The sequence below is a fragment of the Rhinopithecus bieti genome, unplaced genomic scaffold, assembly GCF_001698545.2.
Source record: "Rhinopithecus bieti isolate Rb0 unplaced genomic scaffold, ASM169854v2 scaffold_28055, whole genome shotgun sequence".
In the NCBI taxonomy this organism is placed as follows: Eukaryota; Metazoa; Chordata; class Mammalia; order Primates; family Cercopithecidae; genus Rhinopithecus; species Rhinopithecus bieti.
In genome coordinates, this window is record NW_016812914.1 from 1,519,276 (window position 1) to 1,535,979 (window position 16,704).

The 16,704-nt window shown below is 49.3% G+C and overlaps 2 protein-coding genes across 4 annotated transcripts in view; one reads left to right on the top strand and one right to left on the bottom strand.

The window, feature by feature from the left end:
* Positions 1-5,581, bottom strand: part of CHAF1A (chromatin assembly factor 1 subunit A) — a 47,392-nt gene extending 41,811 nt beyond the window's left edge. Inside the window, exons 1-2 of one of the 2 annotated variants that reach the window (XM_017847194.1) lie at positions 5,376-5,581; positions 2,003-2,053 (exon numbers count right to left, since the gene is read on the bottom strand). In XM_017847194.1, the coding sequence (XP_017702683.1) occupies positions 2,003-2,053; positions 5,376-5,427 (103 nt within the window). In that variant the 5' untranslated portion in view covers positions 5,428-5,581. The remainder of the gene's footprint in view (positions 1-2,002; positions 2,054-5,375) is intronic. The other variant, XM_017847195.1, reaches the window with a different exon arrangement.
* A 3,804-nt stretch (positions 5,582-9,385) lies between these two features.
* Positions 9,386-16,704, top strand: part of SH3GL1 (SH3 domain containing GRB2 like 1, endophilin A2) — a 40,765-nt gene continuing 33,446 nt past the window's right edge. For both annotated transcript variants that reach the window (XR_001880496.1, XM_017847192.1), the window contains exon 1: positions 9,386-9,633. Coding sequence is in view for 1 of the 2 variants with exons in the window: in XM_017847192.1 (XP_017702681.1) it covers positions 9,589-9,633 (45 nt within the window). In the remaining variant the exon portion in view is untranslated. The remainder of the gene's footprint in view (positions 9,634-16,704) is intronic.

The window sequence follows — 16,704 nt, forward strand, 5'->3', positions numbered from 1 at the left end:
AAAAAAAAAAAAAAAAAAAAAAAAATCCTGGCCGGGCGCGGTGGCTCAAGCCTGTAATTCCAGCACTTTGGGAGGCCGAGGCGGGCGGATCACGAGGTCAGGAGATCGAGACCATCCTGGCTAACACGGTGAAACCCTGTCTCTACTAAAAAATACAAAAACTAGCCGGGTGAGGTGGCGAGTGCCTATAGTCCCAGCTACTCCGGAGGCTGAGGCAGGAGAATGGCATGAACCCGGGAGGCGGAGCTTGCAGTGAGCTGAGATCCGGCTACTGCACTCCAGCCTGGGTGACAGAGCGAGACTCCATCTAAAAAAAAAAAAAAAAAAAAATCCTGACAAGTCTTTTAGCAGAGCTACTGCCAGAATTTCAAGAGACATTTTTTGATTTCAGATCCAGTTCATATTCCAAATTTATTTATAATGGGTGAAAATCTCATTTGATGATAACTGCATCTGGTTCTCAAGTAGAAAATACAGACATATTTGTGGACAGGGTTTTTTGTTTTGTTTTGTTTTTTTCCTGGCCTCAGCACCCCAGGGTCTGTTAGGCTTTTCTCATCAATCAGACTGTTCTCCCAGAGCCTGCCAGGCTTCGGGCTCGTTAGGAGGGACACAGAAACACTTTAGAGAGTGAACTTCCCAAGGAACCTATGTTCACTTACCTCCATGCCAATGCATCTTTTTATTAACTATTTCATCATGTAATAGACCAAATAAAAACCTGTTTTTTTTTGGAGGGGAGGTTGTTTGTTTTGAGACAGTCTCACTCTGTCGCCAGACTGGAGTTTATTGGCACACACTTGGCTCACTGCAACCTCTTCCTCCCGGGTTTGAGCAATTCTCTTGCCTCGGCCTCCTGAGTAACTGGGACTACAGGTGCCCCCCACCATGCTCAGCTATTTTGTATTTTAATAGAGATGGGGTTTCACCATGTTGGCCAGGCTGGTCTCAAACTCCTGAGCTCAGTCTGCCCATCTTAGCCTCTCAAAGTGCTGGAATTATAGGTGTGAGCCACTGTGTCTGGCTTCTCCCTTTTTTTCTTTTAAGATACAGAGTCTTCCTGTGATTCAGGCTGAAGTGCAGTGGTATGATTATAGCTCACTGCAGCCTTGAACTCCTGGGCTCAAGCAATCCTCCCATCCCAGCCACTCAAATAGCTGGTTTTACAGGTATGCACCCACTGCACCCAGCCCAAGTTTGAAAAACTCACAACTGTAGTTTCTAACAATACAATCTGGGCTGGGCACGGTGGCTCACACTTGTAATCCCAGCACTTTGAAAGGCCAAGGCAGGGGGATCGCAAGGTCAGGAGATCAAGACCAGCCTGGCCAACATGCTGAAACCCTGTCTCTACTAAAAATACAAAAATTAGCTGGGTGCGGTGGCACACGCCTGTAATCCCAGCTACTTGGGAGGCTGAGGCAAGAGAATTTGCTTGAACCCGGGAGACAGAGGTTGCAGTGAACCGAGATGGCATCACTGCACTCCAGCCTGACAAGAGTGAGACTCCGTCTCAAAAAAAAAAAAAAAAAAAAATCCGACCACTCATGTGGCCTAAGGGTAAATGCACTCCCCGTTTTACACAGAAGGATTTGGGAACATTTATCTTCCAGGACAACAGTGGTTCTCCATGGGGGCAGTTCTACCTCCCAGGGGACATCAGCCACGTATGGAGATATTTTTGGTTGTTACAACTTGGAGGATCCACTTACTGGCATCCAGTGGGAAGACGCCGGGGCTGCTGCTAAGCTCCCTACAATACACAGGACAGCTCCCCAGCTGCAAGTTACAAAATGCCAATTGTGGGTGAGTGGAGGCCTCGGGGTTTACTTGTGGGAATCCCACCAGACATTACTGTGTGAAAAGCATTTTCCCAGCTTCCTAGTCTGAAGAGGAACTGTTTCTCTCCCTTCTAGCTCCACGCTTCCACTGAGGTCTCCAACAAGAGACAAGGAAGACTATAAACTAGGAATAACTCTTTAACCCATTTCCAAATAATTACCTTGTATTAACTTCTTAACTGGAAAAGCTGGTCTATCTTTGCAATCCATGGCTGCAAATAAAAGTGTCAAAGGGTAAATTGTTAAATGTTGCAAATAATCAAGTTAGCAAACACATATGTAGAGCCAATTATGTACAAGGTGGAGGCAATTCTGACCCCTCTGCCCTTGGGGGCCAATTTGGCACAGTCTAGAGATGCTTTTGGTTGTCATGATGTGGGGAGGGCTTGAAGGGACGCTTTTCACATCCAGTGGGTAGAGGCCAGGGATTCTGCTAAATGTCCCACAATGCAATGCACAGCATAGCACGCCACAATGAAGAATTATATGGGCCAAAAAAAAATTTTTTTTTTTTTTTGAGACAGAGTCTTGCTCTGTCACTGAGGCTGGAGTGCAATGGTACGATCTCAGCTCAATGCAACTTCCACCTCCCCGATTCAAGCGATTCTCCTGCCTCACCCTCCCAAGTAGCTGGGACTATAGGCGCGTGCCACCATGCCCGGCTAATTTTTGTATTTTTAGCAGAGACGGGGTTTCATCATGTTAGCCAGAATGGTCTCAAACTCCTGACCTCGTGATACGCCCGCCTTGGCCTCCCAAAGTGCTGGCCACAGCTCCTGGCCGCAAAATGTTAATAGTTCGAGAAATCCTACCCTAGACACTGTCATGTCTTGTTTTATTTTCTTTGTGGCATTTAATCTGAAACTTTCGTGTTTATTATGTCTCTCCCTAAACAAAATGCCAACTCTATGATAGCAGAAAGATTTGTTCCATGCTCCACCTATGGTACCTGGTTAGGGTCTGGAATACATCAGAAAGCCAACTAAGAGAGAAACAGGAACTGTTTCATGAAATGAAAGTGGAATGAGTAAAAGTAGGGACGAGAGAAAACATCGGATTATCTATTTCATTCACATGATCCCCGAACATCCTCCTCCAACCCAAGCCCCCACACCACCACCAAATTTGTAAAATTAGAAAAGGGATCCTTTCCTTTTTAAAGATAATTCATGAAGGTGTCACAATTTAAAGCACCTGGAGCATGCCAGGCAGGCGCTGAAGTGCTATCAAAAGATAAGAGAGAACATTTTCCTGCAAAAAAAATCTCAAGAAAAGCATCTAATAATATCAAAGCAGATGCCGAAGTGACCATAAATAGAACCAAGTCTTGAGATAAATACCTTAAACAGAGTAAGGTTAGGAAGCTCACACTTACCAGGAGATCTGGAGTGGAAAAACCTAGTTATTTTGGTTAATCTACGTATGTTTTATAAGCGTTATGTGAGTTTTNCTCCCAGGTTCACGCCATTCTCCTGCCTAATCCTCCCGTGTAGCTGGGACTACAGGGGCCCTCCACCTCGCCCGGCTAGTTTTTTGTATTTTTTAGTAGAGACGGGGTTTCACCGTGTTAGCCAGGATGGTCTCGATCTCCTGACCTCGTGATCCGCCCGTCTCAGCCTCCCAAAGTGCTGGGATTACAGGCTTGAGCCACCGCGCCCGGCTATGTGAGTATTTTTTAAAAGCAGACTGGAGCTTCCTAAAAACCTCCATCATCCATACATGAAACCACCCCACCAGCTGCCCCAAGCTTAGCGAATAAGAAAAGGTACTGAGAAAATTCGTTTCCTTTCTAGTCACTTCAGAGAATATCATTCTCAAGTTTCCAGTTACCAAAAGACATGGATTTCTACCCAGCTGAAGGATATGATTTTTAGTCACTTAACTTTATTTTCAGGACAATCACAAAGATCTATTTGTGTGGTTCTGAGTCACTAGCTTTGATGCAAGTGGAACAGAAACAACCTCACTAAAAACAGAACCCCCCTCATTAAAAAATCCTGTATATAAAACGGGACACTCCCAATCCAGGGATCCAAAGATACACACGATTAACACATATGTGTGTATAAAGTTACTAACTGCTCTTTATTCTGCGATTACATCCTTTCTAATTTTATTTGGCACTAAAATATACTTTCCTTTCATGATAGTATGATCCTAGCGAGTAGTAATTTTTTTTTTTTTTAATTAAATATCCTGGCCAGGCATGGTGGTTCACACCTGTAATCCCAGCACTTTGGGAGGCCGAGGTGGGTGGATCACTTGAGGTCAGGAGTTCGAGACCAGTCTGCCCAATATGGTGAAACCCCAGCTCTACTGAAAAATAAAAAAATAGCCAGGCATGGTGGTGCAGGCCTGTAATCCCAGCTACTCAGGAGGCTGAGGCACAAGAATCACTTGAACCAGGGAGCCAGAGGTTGCAGTGAGCCGGGATCCTGCCACTGCACTCCAGCCTAGGCAACAGAGCAAGACTGTCTCAAAATAAATAAATAAAATAAAATAAAGTTAAACATCCTGACTTAAAACATCACAGCTCCAGGACAATACCAACTTTATATTAATTTCATGTCTCCGTGAAATCCCAAAGACTAGAAGGAACTACAGCCATGATTTTCAGCCAAGGAGGAATCTGCTGCATAGAGAACACAGGGCAATGGTATTTTTGGTTGTTACTAAGACTTGGGGAGGGGGGCTGCTACTGGCCTGCAAAAGGCGGAGACCAGGGATAATGCTGAGCACCCTGCAGTGCCGAGCCCAGGACAGCAACAGATATCAACACTGCTGAGGCTGAGAAACTGGAGTGGTGTCCACTCTAGCCCTTCATTCGTTCACGTTATTTACTGAGCACCTACTACATGCCAGAGCGTAATGCCAAGTGCTGCCAAAGCGTTATGTAACGCAGAGTCCAGCAAGGGAAAGGGGCAGTCTGGTCTTCCTTGATTCACCCTCCCACGTTTCGGGAAGGCTTGTGGGATCCAAAGACCCCGTTCCAAGGCACAGGGAGGAGAAAGTCACGGTGCTTATCAGGCGGCAGCAAGAACTCGGGAGTCCCAGCCTCCTGGCCATCCCCACCATCTGGGTCTCTTACCTGGGCTTGCCCAGACCCGCAGAGGCATCGGTCCCGGCCCCCGAACTCGTGCAAGCTCGGGCCTCAGTTTCCCCACCCGTTGCAAGGTCCAACATGGTCAAGGGACACAAACGCACCCAGTAACCTTCAGGGCAAGCCCTTTCGTTTCCCTGGGCCTCAGTTTTCCCTCTCGGCTCCTCCGACCCATCGCCCCAGAGGGCCCTGGAGGGACGAACTGACCCAAAAGCGCCGGAAACAATATGGTCGCGACTACAACAATAACGTCAAGGAGAGTGCCCTTGGGGATGCCAGGCCTTCGCTGGGGATGAGAAGACTCCAGGGGGTGAACGCCTGGCCCACAGGACCAGGCTTGGCGCCGGGAGGCCCGTCCGCCTCCCATCGCCGCCTCGGCCCGTTCAGGCCGCGCGCCGCGCCCCCCCTTCCCCTCGGCGTGGGCCCGAACCGACCTGCGGTGGCTCCCCTGGCGCCGGGCGCCCCGCACTCTGGCTCCTCCAGCATCGCCCCGGCAGCGGCTCGAGCTCCTCTCAGGCGGCGGAGGCGCGGGCTCCCCTCAGGCGGCCGCTGCTCTTCGCCCTCCCGCCCGCGCCGCCGCTGCTGCCGCCGCGGCCGCCGCGCTCGTATTTGGCGGGAACCGCGGCTACCCCAGTGGTCCGCGCGCCAATTGGGCGAGCCCGGGTCACGTGACGGCCCGCCTCGGGAATTGAGGAGCGCCGGGGGCATCCTCGCGAGAGCCGTGACTTCTGTTCCTCCCAGAGCTCGCCCATTGATATTTCCGCGGGGGACGGGGGCTTCCCCTCGGAGGCCTGCCATTGGCTGGGAGGAGCTGCCCTGCGATTGGGGAAAGAAGGTGTCAAGCTGATTGTCCTGCGCTGCGACTGGCTGATCGCGTGGGATAGTCCCTAAGAGGAGGGAGGCTCAGGCTCTTACGTCACCAGGAGTACGTTTTACGCAGGACGCAGATGACAACTTCAAAGTGGGATTTAGATGAGGAACCTGGAGTTTTGAGTTTATCCTAATGGGACATCGGCTAAATATAGCAACAGCAATTAAAATTATAAATTGCTTTCTACAAGAACAATAAACCGAAGTCTGGGGAGCGCTTCAGACGTATTTGACATTCAGTAAATAACATGTAGAATGAAGGAAACGGACGAAATGGTTTCTGGTTTAATCCTCGGGAAATTGGCACATGCTGTTTTCTCTGCCTAGAACAATCTTTTCGCAGCTCTTTTCCTGGATAATTTATACTTTTCAGATCTTATATCGGCACCCCAGGAAGCCTTTTCTTCCCCAACCCTGACAAGATCAAGTGCCTACAGCACTGTTCTTTTTCTTAAAGCAATTACAGCTGTGTCTTTGTATTAGTTTGTTATTTGACGAATGAATTAATTTCTGCTTTTGTCATTAGTTCTGACGAGGGTAGGACTCATTCCTCACTGGAACCCCAGAACCTGTTAGTAACTGATCATATTTACCAGGTCAATAAATATTTGAGTGAATATATAAATATTTGATTGAACTGTGTAGATCAAACAGATTTAAAGCCTCACACAAAACAGAGAACTTCAGTGTTAGCTTGTGAGTCTAGAAACAGGCTGACTGGCTGGCTGGCTTTCTTTTCTTTTCCTTTCTTTCTTTCTTTTCTTTTCTTTCCTTCTTTATTTTCTTTCTTTCCCTTTCTTTTCTTTTTTCTTTCTTCTTTCTTTCCTTTTTCTTTCCAAAGTGTTGGGATTACAGGCATGAGCCACCGCGCCCAGCGGAAACAGGTTTTCTTCCACACCAATTTAATCTCAGAAGGAGAGGTGAGCAAAGAAGATTGGACTTTAGCCCAAGTTTGAAATTCTATTGAAGTAGATTGGATAATTAAGCCAGTAGTGTTTGTTGGGAAAAGTGTGGAGAAATAGAAAATTTGGGGACACAACTTTGGGCAAGTCATGTCATTGCTCAATATTTCAGTTTCCCTGTCTGAGATATGAAGATGTTTTCAACTCCTTTTCTGACATTCTCGCATTTTTCAATGATTTACAACGGTGGATCACAGTTAAGGGCACATGAACAAGCTCTTATCAGAGCTTATCAGAGCACATCAATAAGCTCTTTCAAAGTATTCCTAATAGCCTAATAAAAATCTTGGGAAGTGAGGTTAGGGTGTATACATTCTGAAATAACTCCCTGATTGACCTAGTCTACTACCTTTTTTTTTTTTTTTGACACAGAGTCTCGCTTTGTAGCCCAGGCTGGAGTGCAGTGGCGTGATCTCGGCTCACTGCAAGCTCTGCATCCCGGATTCACGCCATTCTCCTGCCTCAGCCTCCCAAGTAGCTAGGACTACAGGCGTCAGCCACCACACCCGGCTAATTTTTGTATTTTTAGTAGAGACAGGGTTTCACTGTGTTAGCCAAGATGTTCTGGATCTCCTGACCTCATGATCCGCCCGTCTGGCCCTCCCAAAGTGCTGGGATAACAGGCGAGAGCCACCGCGCCCGGCCTAGTCTACTACTTTCTTTTGAGGCTTTTGGAAACTTCCAGCAATCTTCTGCTTCAAAAAATCAACCAAATCTCTCAGCGATTTCAACACCTTTATGTACCAAGCTTTTTAACTGTAGTCATTTTCTGGTTTCTCTTTTTTGATTCATTTAGTCATTCCAATTAATTATTTCCAATTCATTTTGTACATTTTTATCAATAACAGTTGATATAAAAATCCATATCAATAACCAGGTGTCAACCTGGGAAGTCTTCCTGGAAGAGGTGACACTCCACACAGAGTCCTCTTTAGGTACAAAGGGTGGAGGAAAGACTCAGGAATAATGTAGAAGAGGGGAACGATGTTAGCAGAGTCTCATAAACAGCAAGGATTATGAATTATAGAAGAGGAAGAAAGAATAGTTGAGAAGAATCTATGGGGACTGGGAGCGGCGGCCCACGCCTATAATCCCAGCATTTTGGGAGGCCCAGACGGGCGGATCACAAGGTCAGGAGATCGAGACCATCCTGGCTAACACGGTGAAAACCGGTCTCTACTAAAAATACAAAAAAATTAGCCAGGCAAAGTGGCCAGCACCTGTAGTCCCAGCTACCAGGGAGGCTGAGGCAGGAGAATGGCATAAACCCGGGAGCTGGAGCTTGCAGTGAGCCGAGATTGTGCCACTGTACTCCAGCCTGGGCGACAGAGCAAGACTCTGTCTCAAAAAAAAAAAAAAAAACAGAGACAGAGAGAGTTGATGGGGCCAAATTATGCAGGCTTTGTAAAACATGTTAGGAAGTCTGGAGTATATCCTAAGGGTGGTAGGCCGAATTAAAACAGGGGACTGGTGTGATCTGAATTGCATTCTTCTTTTTTTCTGTAGATGGAGTCTCACTCCATCGCCCAGGCTGGAGTGCAGTGGTGCGATCTCTGCTCACCGCAGCCTCCGCCTCCCGGGTTCAAGCGATTCTCCTGCCTCAGCCTCCTGAGTAGCTAGGATTACAGGAGTGCGCCAACACGCCCAGCTAATTTTTGTGTTTTGTGTTTTTTGTTTTTGTAGAAACGGGGTTTCACCTTGTCGGCCAGGCTGGTCTTGAACTCCTGACCTCGTGATCCACCCGCCTCTGCCTCACTAAGTGCTGGGACTACAGGCATGAGCCACTGCGCCCGACCCTGAATTGCATTCTAGAAGCATCTTTCTGGCCGCCATGCCAGGGATGAATTGGAGGGGAGGACTGGTGGAAAGTATGGTCAGGGCATGAAGACAGACCTCTATGTCTCTATGTGTCACGTGGGCTACTGAATGGATGAACACAGGACAGAGAGAGAGGAAGACAGGTGGCCGGGCACGGTGTCTCATACCTGTGATCCCAGTACTTTGGGAGGCTAGGGGGAGGAGAGGGTGGATCACCTGAGGTCAGGAGTTCGAGACCAGTGTGGCCAACATGGCGAAACCCTGTCTCTACTAAAAATACAAAAATGAGCCAAGCGTGGTGGTGCGCGCCTGTAGTCCCAGCTACTCGGGAGGCTGAGGCAGGAGAACCGCTTGAACTCGGGAGGCGGAGGTTGCAGTGAGCCGAGATTGCAACACTGTACTCCAGCCTGGGTGACAAAGCAAGACTCCGTCTCAGAAAAAAAGCAAAAAAAAAAAAAAAAAAGAAGGGGAGGGAGCCTGAACAGTTGGAGGAACTGGATTTAGATTTAGCTAACATGAGCAAACAGGAATCTGGAGAATCGTAAGCAGGGAGGGGCCCCTTCTGCTTCCCAACCTCCCTGGCCAGGTTTAAACTAAGCGCCTTTCCCAAGACGTTAGGGTCACCTCCGGGACTCCAGGGGACGCTGCACCTGCTACGGCCCCTCTAGGCTCGCTCCGCTCAACTCACTGACAGAGGTGGCGTCTCTCGCGGCAGACAACGTGCACGTGCGCTCTCCAGCCGGCAGAGGGCGCGCGTGCGCAGACGGGACCGGGGGGCGCGCGCGGGGGCCGGCACCGGAAGCGTGCGGTTGCCATGTAATATCCTGGCCGCGCGGGCGCGCGAGCGGCTGAGGCGGCGCCGGGGCGGACGCGGAGCTGGCAAGCGGTTGGCGGAGGCGGCGCCGACAGGGGCTGCTGAGGCGCGCAGAGGGTCGGCGGCGCCAGGGAGCCTGTCGCTGGCGCAGTCCGGGCGGGAGGCTCGGCGGCGGGCGGCAGCATGTCGGTGGCGGGGCTGAAGAAGCAGTTCTACAAGGCGAGCCAGGTGAGCTCAGGCCCAGACGGGGGCCGAGTCCTGGGCCCCGGGCTGCCCGGATGAGGGGGCCAGGCCCGACCTGGCTCGGGAGGGGGCCGGAGGGACCGAGGTGGGGACGTTGGTGCGTGTCTCCGCCGGGTGGGAAGAGCAAGGGACGGACGGGGGCGATGAGGTGGCCCAGGCCCTGCCCGCCATGCGGGCTCCAGAAGCGGGGACAGAACCCCTGGGAGGAGGGGAGAGGCACCCAGGGGCTGCCCAGGGACGCGGACCTCACCCCTCCTCCCCTCCCCTGCAAAGGCGGGGTGCGGGGAGAGAAGGGGAAGAGAGGAGTCCCGAGGCTGTCGACACAGGATTCTTGCCAGATAACCCAGAGCCGGGGAAAATTGCTTCTAGAGCAGTTCTGTTCAAAATCCTCCGGATGGGTAAAGTACAAAGTTGAAAAGGTAGAGGGAGAAGTCAGTTTTCCCTCTCTGCTCCTCGGGCAGCCAGCCCCGTCTCTCTCCCCAGAGACAGGGACTGTCATCGACTCCGTATGTCCCTTTCCTAAGATACGTGTGTGCCTTTCCTTTAAAAACACGTACACTGTGATAGCGTTTGCCGCAGAATCCTGTGTGCTGTGGTTTTCATTACTTGGAGGTCACACTGGAGCGGGATTTCTCCCCCTCCGTCAGCACTGTTGACATCTGGGGCTGGATTGTTCACCGTGGTGGGGCCATCCTGGACACTGCGGGGTGCTGAGCAGCGCCCTGGCCTCCACCCACTCCAGGCCAGGAGCACCCCCAAGTCGTGACAACCAAAAATATCTTGAGACATCGCCCTGTGTCCCCTGAGGAATAGAATCAGTTCTCCTTCCCTCTCTACTTTCCTTCCTTCCTTCCTCCTTCCCTCCCTCTGTCTCTCTCCCTCCCTTCCTTCTCTTCTTTCCTTCCTCCCTCCCTTCCTTCCCTGTCCCGAGGACTACTGCACTAGACCATACTCCACACTTGTTGGATTTTTTTTTTTTTTTTAGACGGAGTCACTCTCTGTCACCCCAGCTGGAGTGAAGTGGTGCAATCTCAGCTCACTGCAAGCTCGGCCTCCTGGGTTCAAGCAATTCTCCTGCCTCAGCCTCCCCGGTAGCTGGGACTACAGGCATGTGCCACCGCACCCGGCTACTTTTTGTAATTTTAGCAGAGACAGGGTTTCTCCATTTGGCCCAGGCTGGTCTCGAACTCCTGGCCTCAAGTGATCCGCCTACTTCGGCCTCCCAACGTGCTGGGATTACAGGTGTGAGCGACTGTGCCTGGCCTCCTTGGATCTTTTTAATGGGTGCATTGTATTTCATTCCATTAGGTGTACCATAATTTATTTAACCAGTTGTCAGTTGATAGATATTTCTGTTTTTTACCGGAATTTTCTGTTACCATTACTACAATGAATAGCCAGTGAATATGTTTGCACACCAGTGGGATTTGTTTTATAGGATGAATTCCCGGAAGTAGAATGTTGAATCCCAGCCTAAATGCATTTGATTTGGACAAATAAAGGATTTTTTGGAAAGTGCAGGACCCATTGCCCATGAATGTGGTGAAAGCTGTGGATCCACTCTCCATAAAACTGGGCACACTTAAAATTTTCGCTTTGCAATTTCAAATCCAACAAGCCTCAAATTTGGCCGGGCACGGTGGCTCACGCCTGTAATCCCAGCGCTTTGGGAGGCCGAGGTGGGAGAATCACTTGAAGCCAGGAGTTTGAAAGCAGCCTGGGCAACATGGCAAAACCCCATCTCTACTAACAATACAAATATTTTGTATTTTTGCCTGTAACCCCGGCTACTAAGGAGGCTGAGACAGGAGAATCTCTTGAATCCGGGAGGTAGAGGTTGCAGTGAGCCAAGATTGCGCCATTGCACTCCAGTCTGGGTGACAGAGCGAGACTCCGTCTTGAAAAAAAAAAAAAGCCTCAGATTGTTTAATCCTATTGGTCCATGCACTGCAGGGTGAGGTTGTGTGGAATTTGTGTGGATAGAGTCCACCGAGGAATGAGCAATGATTTTTTTTTTTTTTTTTTTTTTGAGATGGAGTCTCGCTCTGTCGCCCAGGCTGGAGTGCAGTGGCCGGATCTCAGCTCACTGCAAGCTCTGCCTCCCGGGTTCACACCATTCTCCTGCCTCAGCCTCCCGAGTAGCTGGGACTACAGGCGCCGGCTACCACGCCCGGCTAATTTTTTGTATTTTTAGTGGAGACGGGGTTTCACCATGTTAGCCAGGATGGTCTTGATCTCTTGACCTTGTGATCTGCCTGCCTCAGCCTCCAAAGTGCTGGAATTACAGGCATGAGCCACCACGCCCAGCCTGAGCAGTGATCTCTGGTGGCAAACAGGGTTCTCTGCCCACAGTTTGGAGAGGCCCAGTGGGAGCAAAGAGAAACAAGTCCCCAGTAACACCCAGCTGGTACCTTTTGTCCCTGGAAAGAAGAAAGTAAGGACCCTGCCAGGTGCTGTGGCTCATGCCTGTAATCCCAGCACTTTGGAGGCTGAGGCAGGGGTTCCCTTGAGTTCAGGAGTTCAAGACCAGCCTGGGCGATATAGGGAGATCTCATCCCTACAAAATATCAAAAAGTTAGCCAGGTGTGGCGATGTACACCTGTAGTCCCAGCTACTTGGGAGGCTGAGGCGGGAGGACCACTGGAGCCCAGCAGTTCAAGGCTACAGTGAACTATGATCGTGCCGCTGCACTCCAGCCTGGGCAACAAAGTGAGACCCTGTCTCAAAAAATAAAGTAACAACCCTAGTGGTTGTCTAGGGATATAGATACTTAGGGTCTATCTCTAGACTCCAGATGATGGTTAAACCCTGGAGAAAGATTTAATCCAGATGAATTTTAGGATTGTCGCTGAGAATAGCTCCACCCCCTTACCCCAGCAGTTTGAAATCAGATAGCCTGGCCCTGGGTTAGACCTTGCCCATCAGGCATCAGACCCTCACCTGCTTGGTTAGAGCATCATAGAGCGCTGCTCCCTATCAGGAAAGATGTTCTCAGAGGTCTTGGAGGAATTCCTGGGCCACTTTGTTCCCTGCCATAGACAGGTTTCTGGAAGCCACCCCTCCCCCACTCCCAGCGATCAGGGCCTGTGCCCATGTTGTCCTGAGCTGACACCCTCTTTGGAGGAATGAGCCAGGCCTCTCCTGCCAGCCACCAGGACTTTGTCTCTCTCGAGGGAAACAGGATGACCTGCATTCAGGTCTGTGAATGGCGCCTTGAAGCCTGGAAAGCACAGTGTGGTGTTAGCTGGGCTTAGGATTGCCTATTTCCACATCCTGAGGCCTAGTCCCAAAGCACGATGGCCACAGCCCACCCTCAGGGCTGTCGTCTTGGCCTCCTGGTCAATTCTGTCTTGAGTCATGCTCTTAGAAGTCGCCCTGGCTGCGTTCCTTGCTCTTCTGCGATCATTGCCATGGTTCCCTCTGACATCTCAGCTGTTATCTGGGCGTATCCAACTATTTGTGTTTCTTTTTTTGTTTTTAGTATAATAACAACTCTTTCACCCTCTCCTGTGCCTGTTGAAAAGTGACATCTCTCGGGATCTCTCCTTAGCTAGTGGTATGAACATTTACTGCATTCTCACCATGTGAATGGGTGATATGCTTTATACCAGTAGGTCTCAGCTGGTCTTGCTTCTCTGGCCTAAGAGTAAAAACATTCCCCCTTTTACACAAAAGGATGTGGGGATGTTTATCTTCTTATAAAACAGGGTCACTTCTGTCTTCCAGGGGACATTGACAATGTCTGGGATCTTTTTGGTTGTCACAGCTTGGTGAGGTGCTGCTGGCTACTAGTAGGTAGAAGTCAGGGATGCTGCTCAACATCCTCCTGTGCCCAGGGCTCCCCACTGCCCCCCAAGAATTACCTGGCCCCAAATGTCAATAGTACCAAATTTGAGAAACCCTGCTTTAAGATTTGGAAAAAAAATGAGGATAATTATACCAAAACAAAGGAACAAAAAAATCCCCACTGAGCCATTCTTAAGATTTTCCTAGTTTGGCCGGGTGCGGTGGCTCACGCTTTTAATCCCAGCAGTTTGGGGGGCACTCCAGCCTGGGGATGAGAGCCAGACTTCATCTCAAAAAAAAAAAAAAAGTAAAAAATAAAGATTTTCCTAGTGTGTTAAACACAGATAGCCACATGCGTAGTTTGTTTTTTGTTTTGTTTTGTTTTGTTTTTTGAGACAGAGTTTCTCTCTTGTTGCCCAGGCTGGAGTACAATGGCACGATCTCAGCCCACTGCAACCTCCGCCTCCCCTGTTCAAGCAATTCTCCTGCCTCAGCCTCCCAAGTAGCTGGGATTGCAGGCACCCACCACCATGCTCAGCTAATTTTTTTGTATTTTTAGTAGAGACGGGGTTTCACCATGTTGGCCAGGCTGGTCTCAAACTCCTGACCTCAGGTGATCTACCTGCCTCAGCCTCCCAAAGTGCTGGGATTATAGGCGTGAGCCATGGTGCCCCACCCACAGGTAGATATTTACATAAAACTCAGCATCCAGACCCCAAGGTCGAGCCTACCCCCAAGTCTTTAGAAACACTCATGTATCTTTCAGTGTCTGGGCTTCTTTTTTAGCAGGGAGCTAGATCCATCATAAACGTTTTATGTGTATATGTACACCGTTTATCATATACGTATTGTGACAACTGTATATGTATGTGTATATAGATACATATATATATATATATTTTTTTGAGATGGAGTCTTGCTCTGTCGCCCAGGCTGGAGTGCAGTGGCACAATCTTGGCTCACTGTGACCAACCTCCGCCTCCCAGGTTCAAGCGATTCTCCTTCCTCAGCCTCCTGAATAGCTGGAATTACAGGCGCGCGCCACCACGCCCGGCTAAATTTTTTTTGTTTTTTTGTGAGACGGAATCTCACTCTGTAGCCCAGGCTGGAGTGCAGTGACATGATCTCGGCTCACTGCAAGCTCTGCCTCCTAAGTTCACACCATTCTCCTGCCTCAGCCTCCCAAGTAGCTGGGACTACAAGCACCCGCGACCACACCTGGCTAATTTTTTTTTTTGTATTTTTAGTAGAGACAGGGTTTCACCGTGTTGGTCAGGCTGGTGTTGAACTCCTGACCTAGTGATCCGCCCGCCTCAGCCTCCCAAAGTGTTGGGATTACAGGCGTGAGCCACCATGCCTGGCCTAAACAACTTGTATGTATATGTACACTGCTTATCATATATGTATTGTGGCAACTATATTAATAAGCCTTGAAAAGGTAAGCACCTGTATTTTCTCCTAATTAATAATGTCAGTTTTGTCTGATGTAGTCTCTATGGAATTTCCCTCATATATGATGACAGAAACAAAGACTGAAAAATGGTTCAGAGAAACACAGAACGTATTACATGAATCTCAGAAGAACCACGTCTCCCACTGTGTAGGGAACTATTTTAGAGGAAACACTTTCACTCCTGGCCCCAAATACCACCATCCACTAATGTTCTTCAGTGTGAACCTTCCAGCTGATCTTGAGGAACCTTTATCGCTTGGGCCTGGGGAGGTCAAGTCTGCAGGGAGCCCTGATTGTACCACTGCACTTCAGCCTGGGAGACAGAGCCAGACCCTGTCTCCAAAAAAAAAAAAACACCATTTACAGGGACTTAGAAAAGGAAGAGTTTCCAGTGCTACACACAATGGTTCTATACACAGCTTAAAGGTTTCCAGTTCTTTGCTGGAACTTGATTTGATAGTTGAGAGACACAGGCATCGGGGCTTCTGAAGGAGGTGCACACTCCCATCAGCGCTGTCAGCTGGGGACGGCGCAGACCCTGTCCTCACTCCTCCGCTTGGCGATTGGGAGAGAATTCTCATGGCATTGAGGGTATAGGAGCCAGGATGCTTGCCAAACATCCTACAATGCATAGGACAGTTTCCCCCCGCTGCAAAGGAAGAATTCTCCAGCTCTATGTCAGTTGAGTCGAGCTTAAGAAACCCTGCTTTAAACCAGGCTCTAGACTTCCAAGGGTTCTCACAGTGTCCTTTCTAAGAAAGAGACAGAGAAACAGTTTCTGAGAAACAGAGGCCGAGAGGATCCGGGAGAGAGTGCTGGGAAAGATAAACTTACTTTCTAGCAGGCGAGGCTGTGTTGTTGGTTCCGAGTTTCTGATCTCATTGCTGGTAATGGTAAGAACCTTAGTGGGTTCCAGGCTAGTTCATCTCCCTGCGAAACCTTTTGGGAACTTGTTCAAAATTGGTTTGGGCTTGAGTGGGCAGTTTGTGAGTTTTTACTTCTTGTCATGAACTGGCCATAGACTGGTTGAAGGCCTGAGCTGGGGAAAGTTGAATCATCTGGAAGAAAGCAGTAAAAGAAATAGCCATCCATCGTGGTCCCATCTCCCTGCTTCCCTTCTTTCTGCTGGCGTGACACTCACTCCCTCAAGAGCCTCCTGGCATCTGTTCGCAACTAGAATTGGGGGACTAAGGAGGGTGAAAGAACGCCACTAGTGAGAGCTGCTCTCAGAAGTTCCCTTGGTGTGCTGGGGGTTTGAGTGACGTTATTTCCAGGCCTAAGCTGCTAACTGGCTTCCTGATAAATCTTGTGGCCAGGCTGTGTGAGATTGAGAGTGTAACTAGGGATAGAGCTGGCAGCTGCCTGGAATGCTGGCTTTTTTTTTTTTTCTTTTTTTTTTTTTGGTGTGTGAAAGGAGGGAGAGGGTTTGAACGTTTCAACGGAAAGATTGCTTCAGACTGAGCTAGGAGGAACATTCACAAGCGTCACCTCCCGTAGCTTTGAAATCTGCCTGATGCTCCTTAGGCCCTGGGTTTGTGCCTAGGAGAAAGAGAGAGGCTTGGGGGGTTGAGGGAGAACTGTCTACTGGGGGATCTGGGTACCACCTATTGGGGGGCTGTAGGTCAGAGTAAGCAGTGTCTGGGACATGGCTGGTGTTTCAGAATGTCCACGATACTGCTTTTTCTGACCTATTTTTATTTTTATTTGTTTATTTTTATTTTTTATTTTTTATTTTTTTTGAGATGGAGTCTCGCTCTATCACCCAGGCTGGAGTGCAGTGGCTGGATCTCAGCTCACCGCAAGCTCCGCCTCCCGGG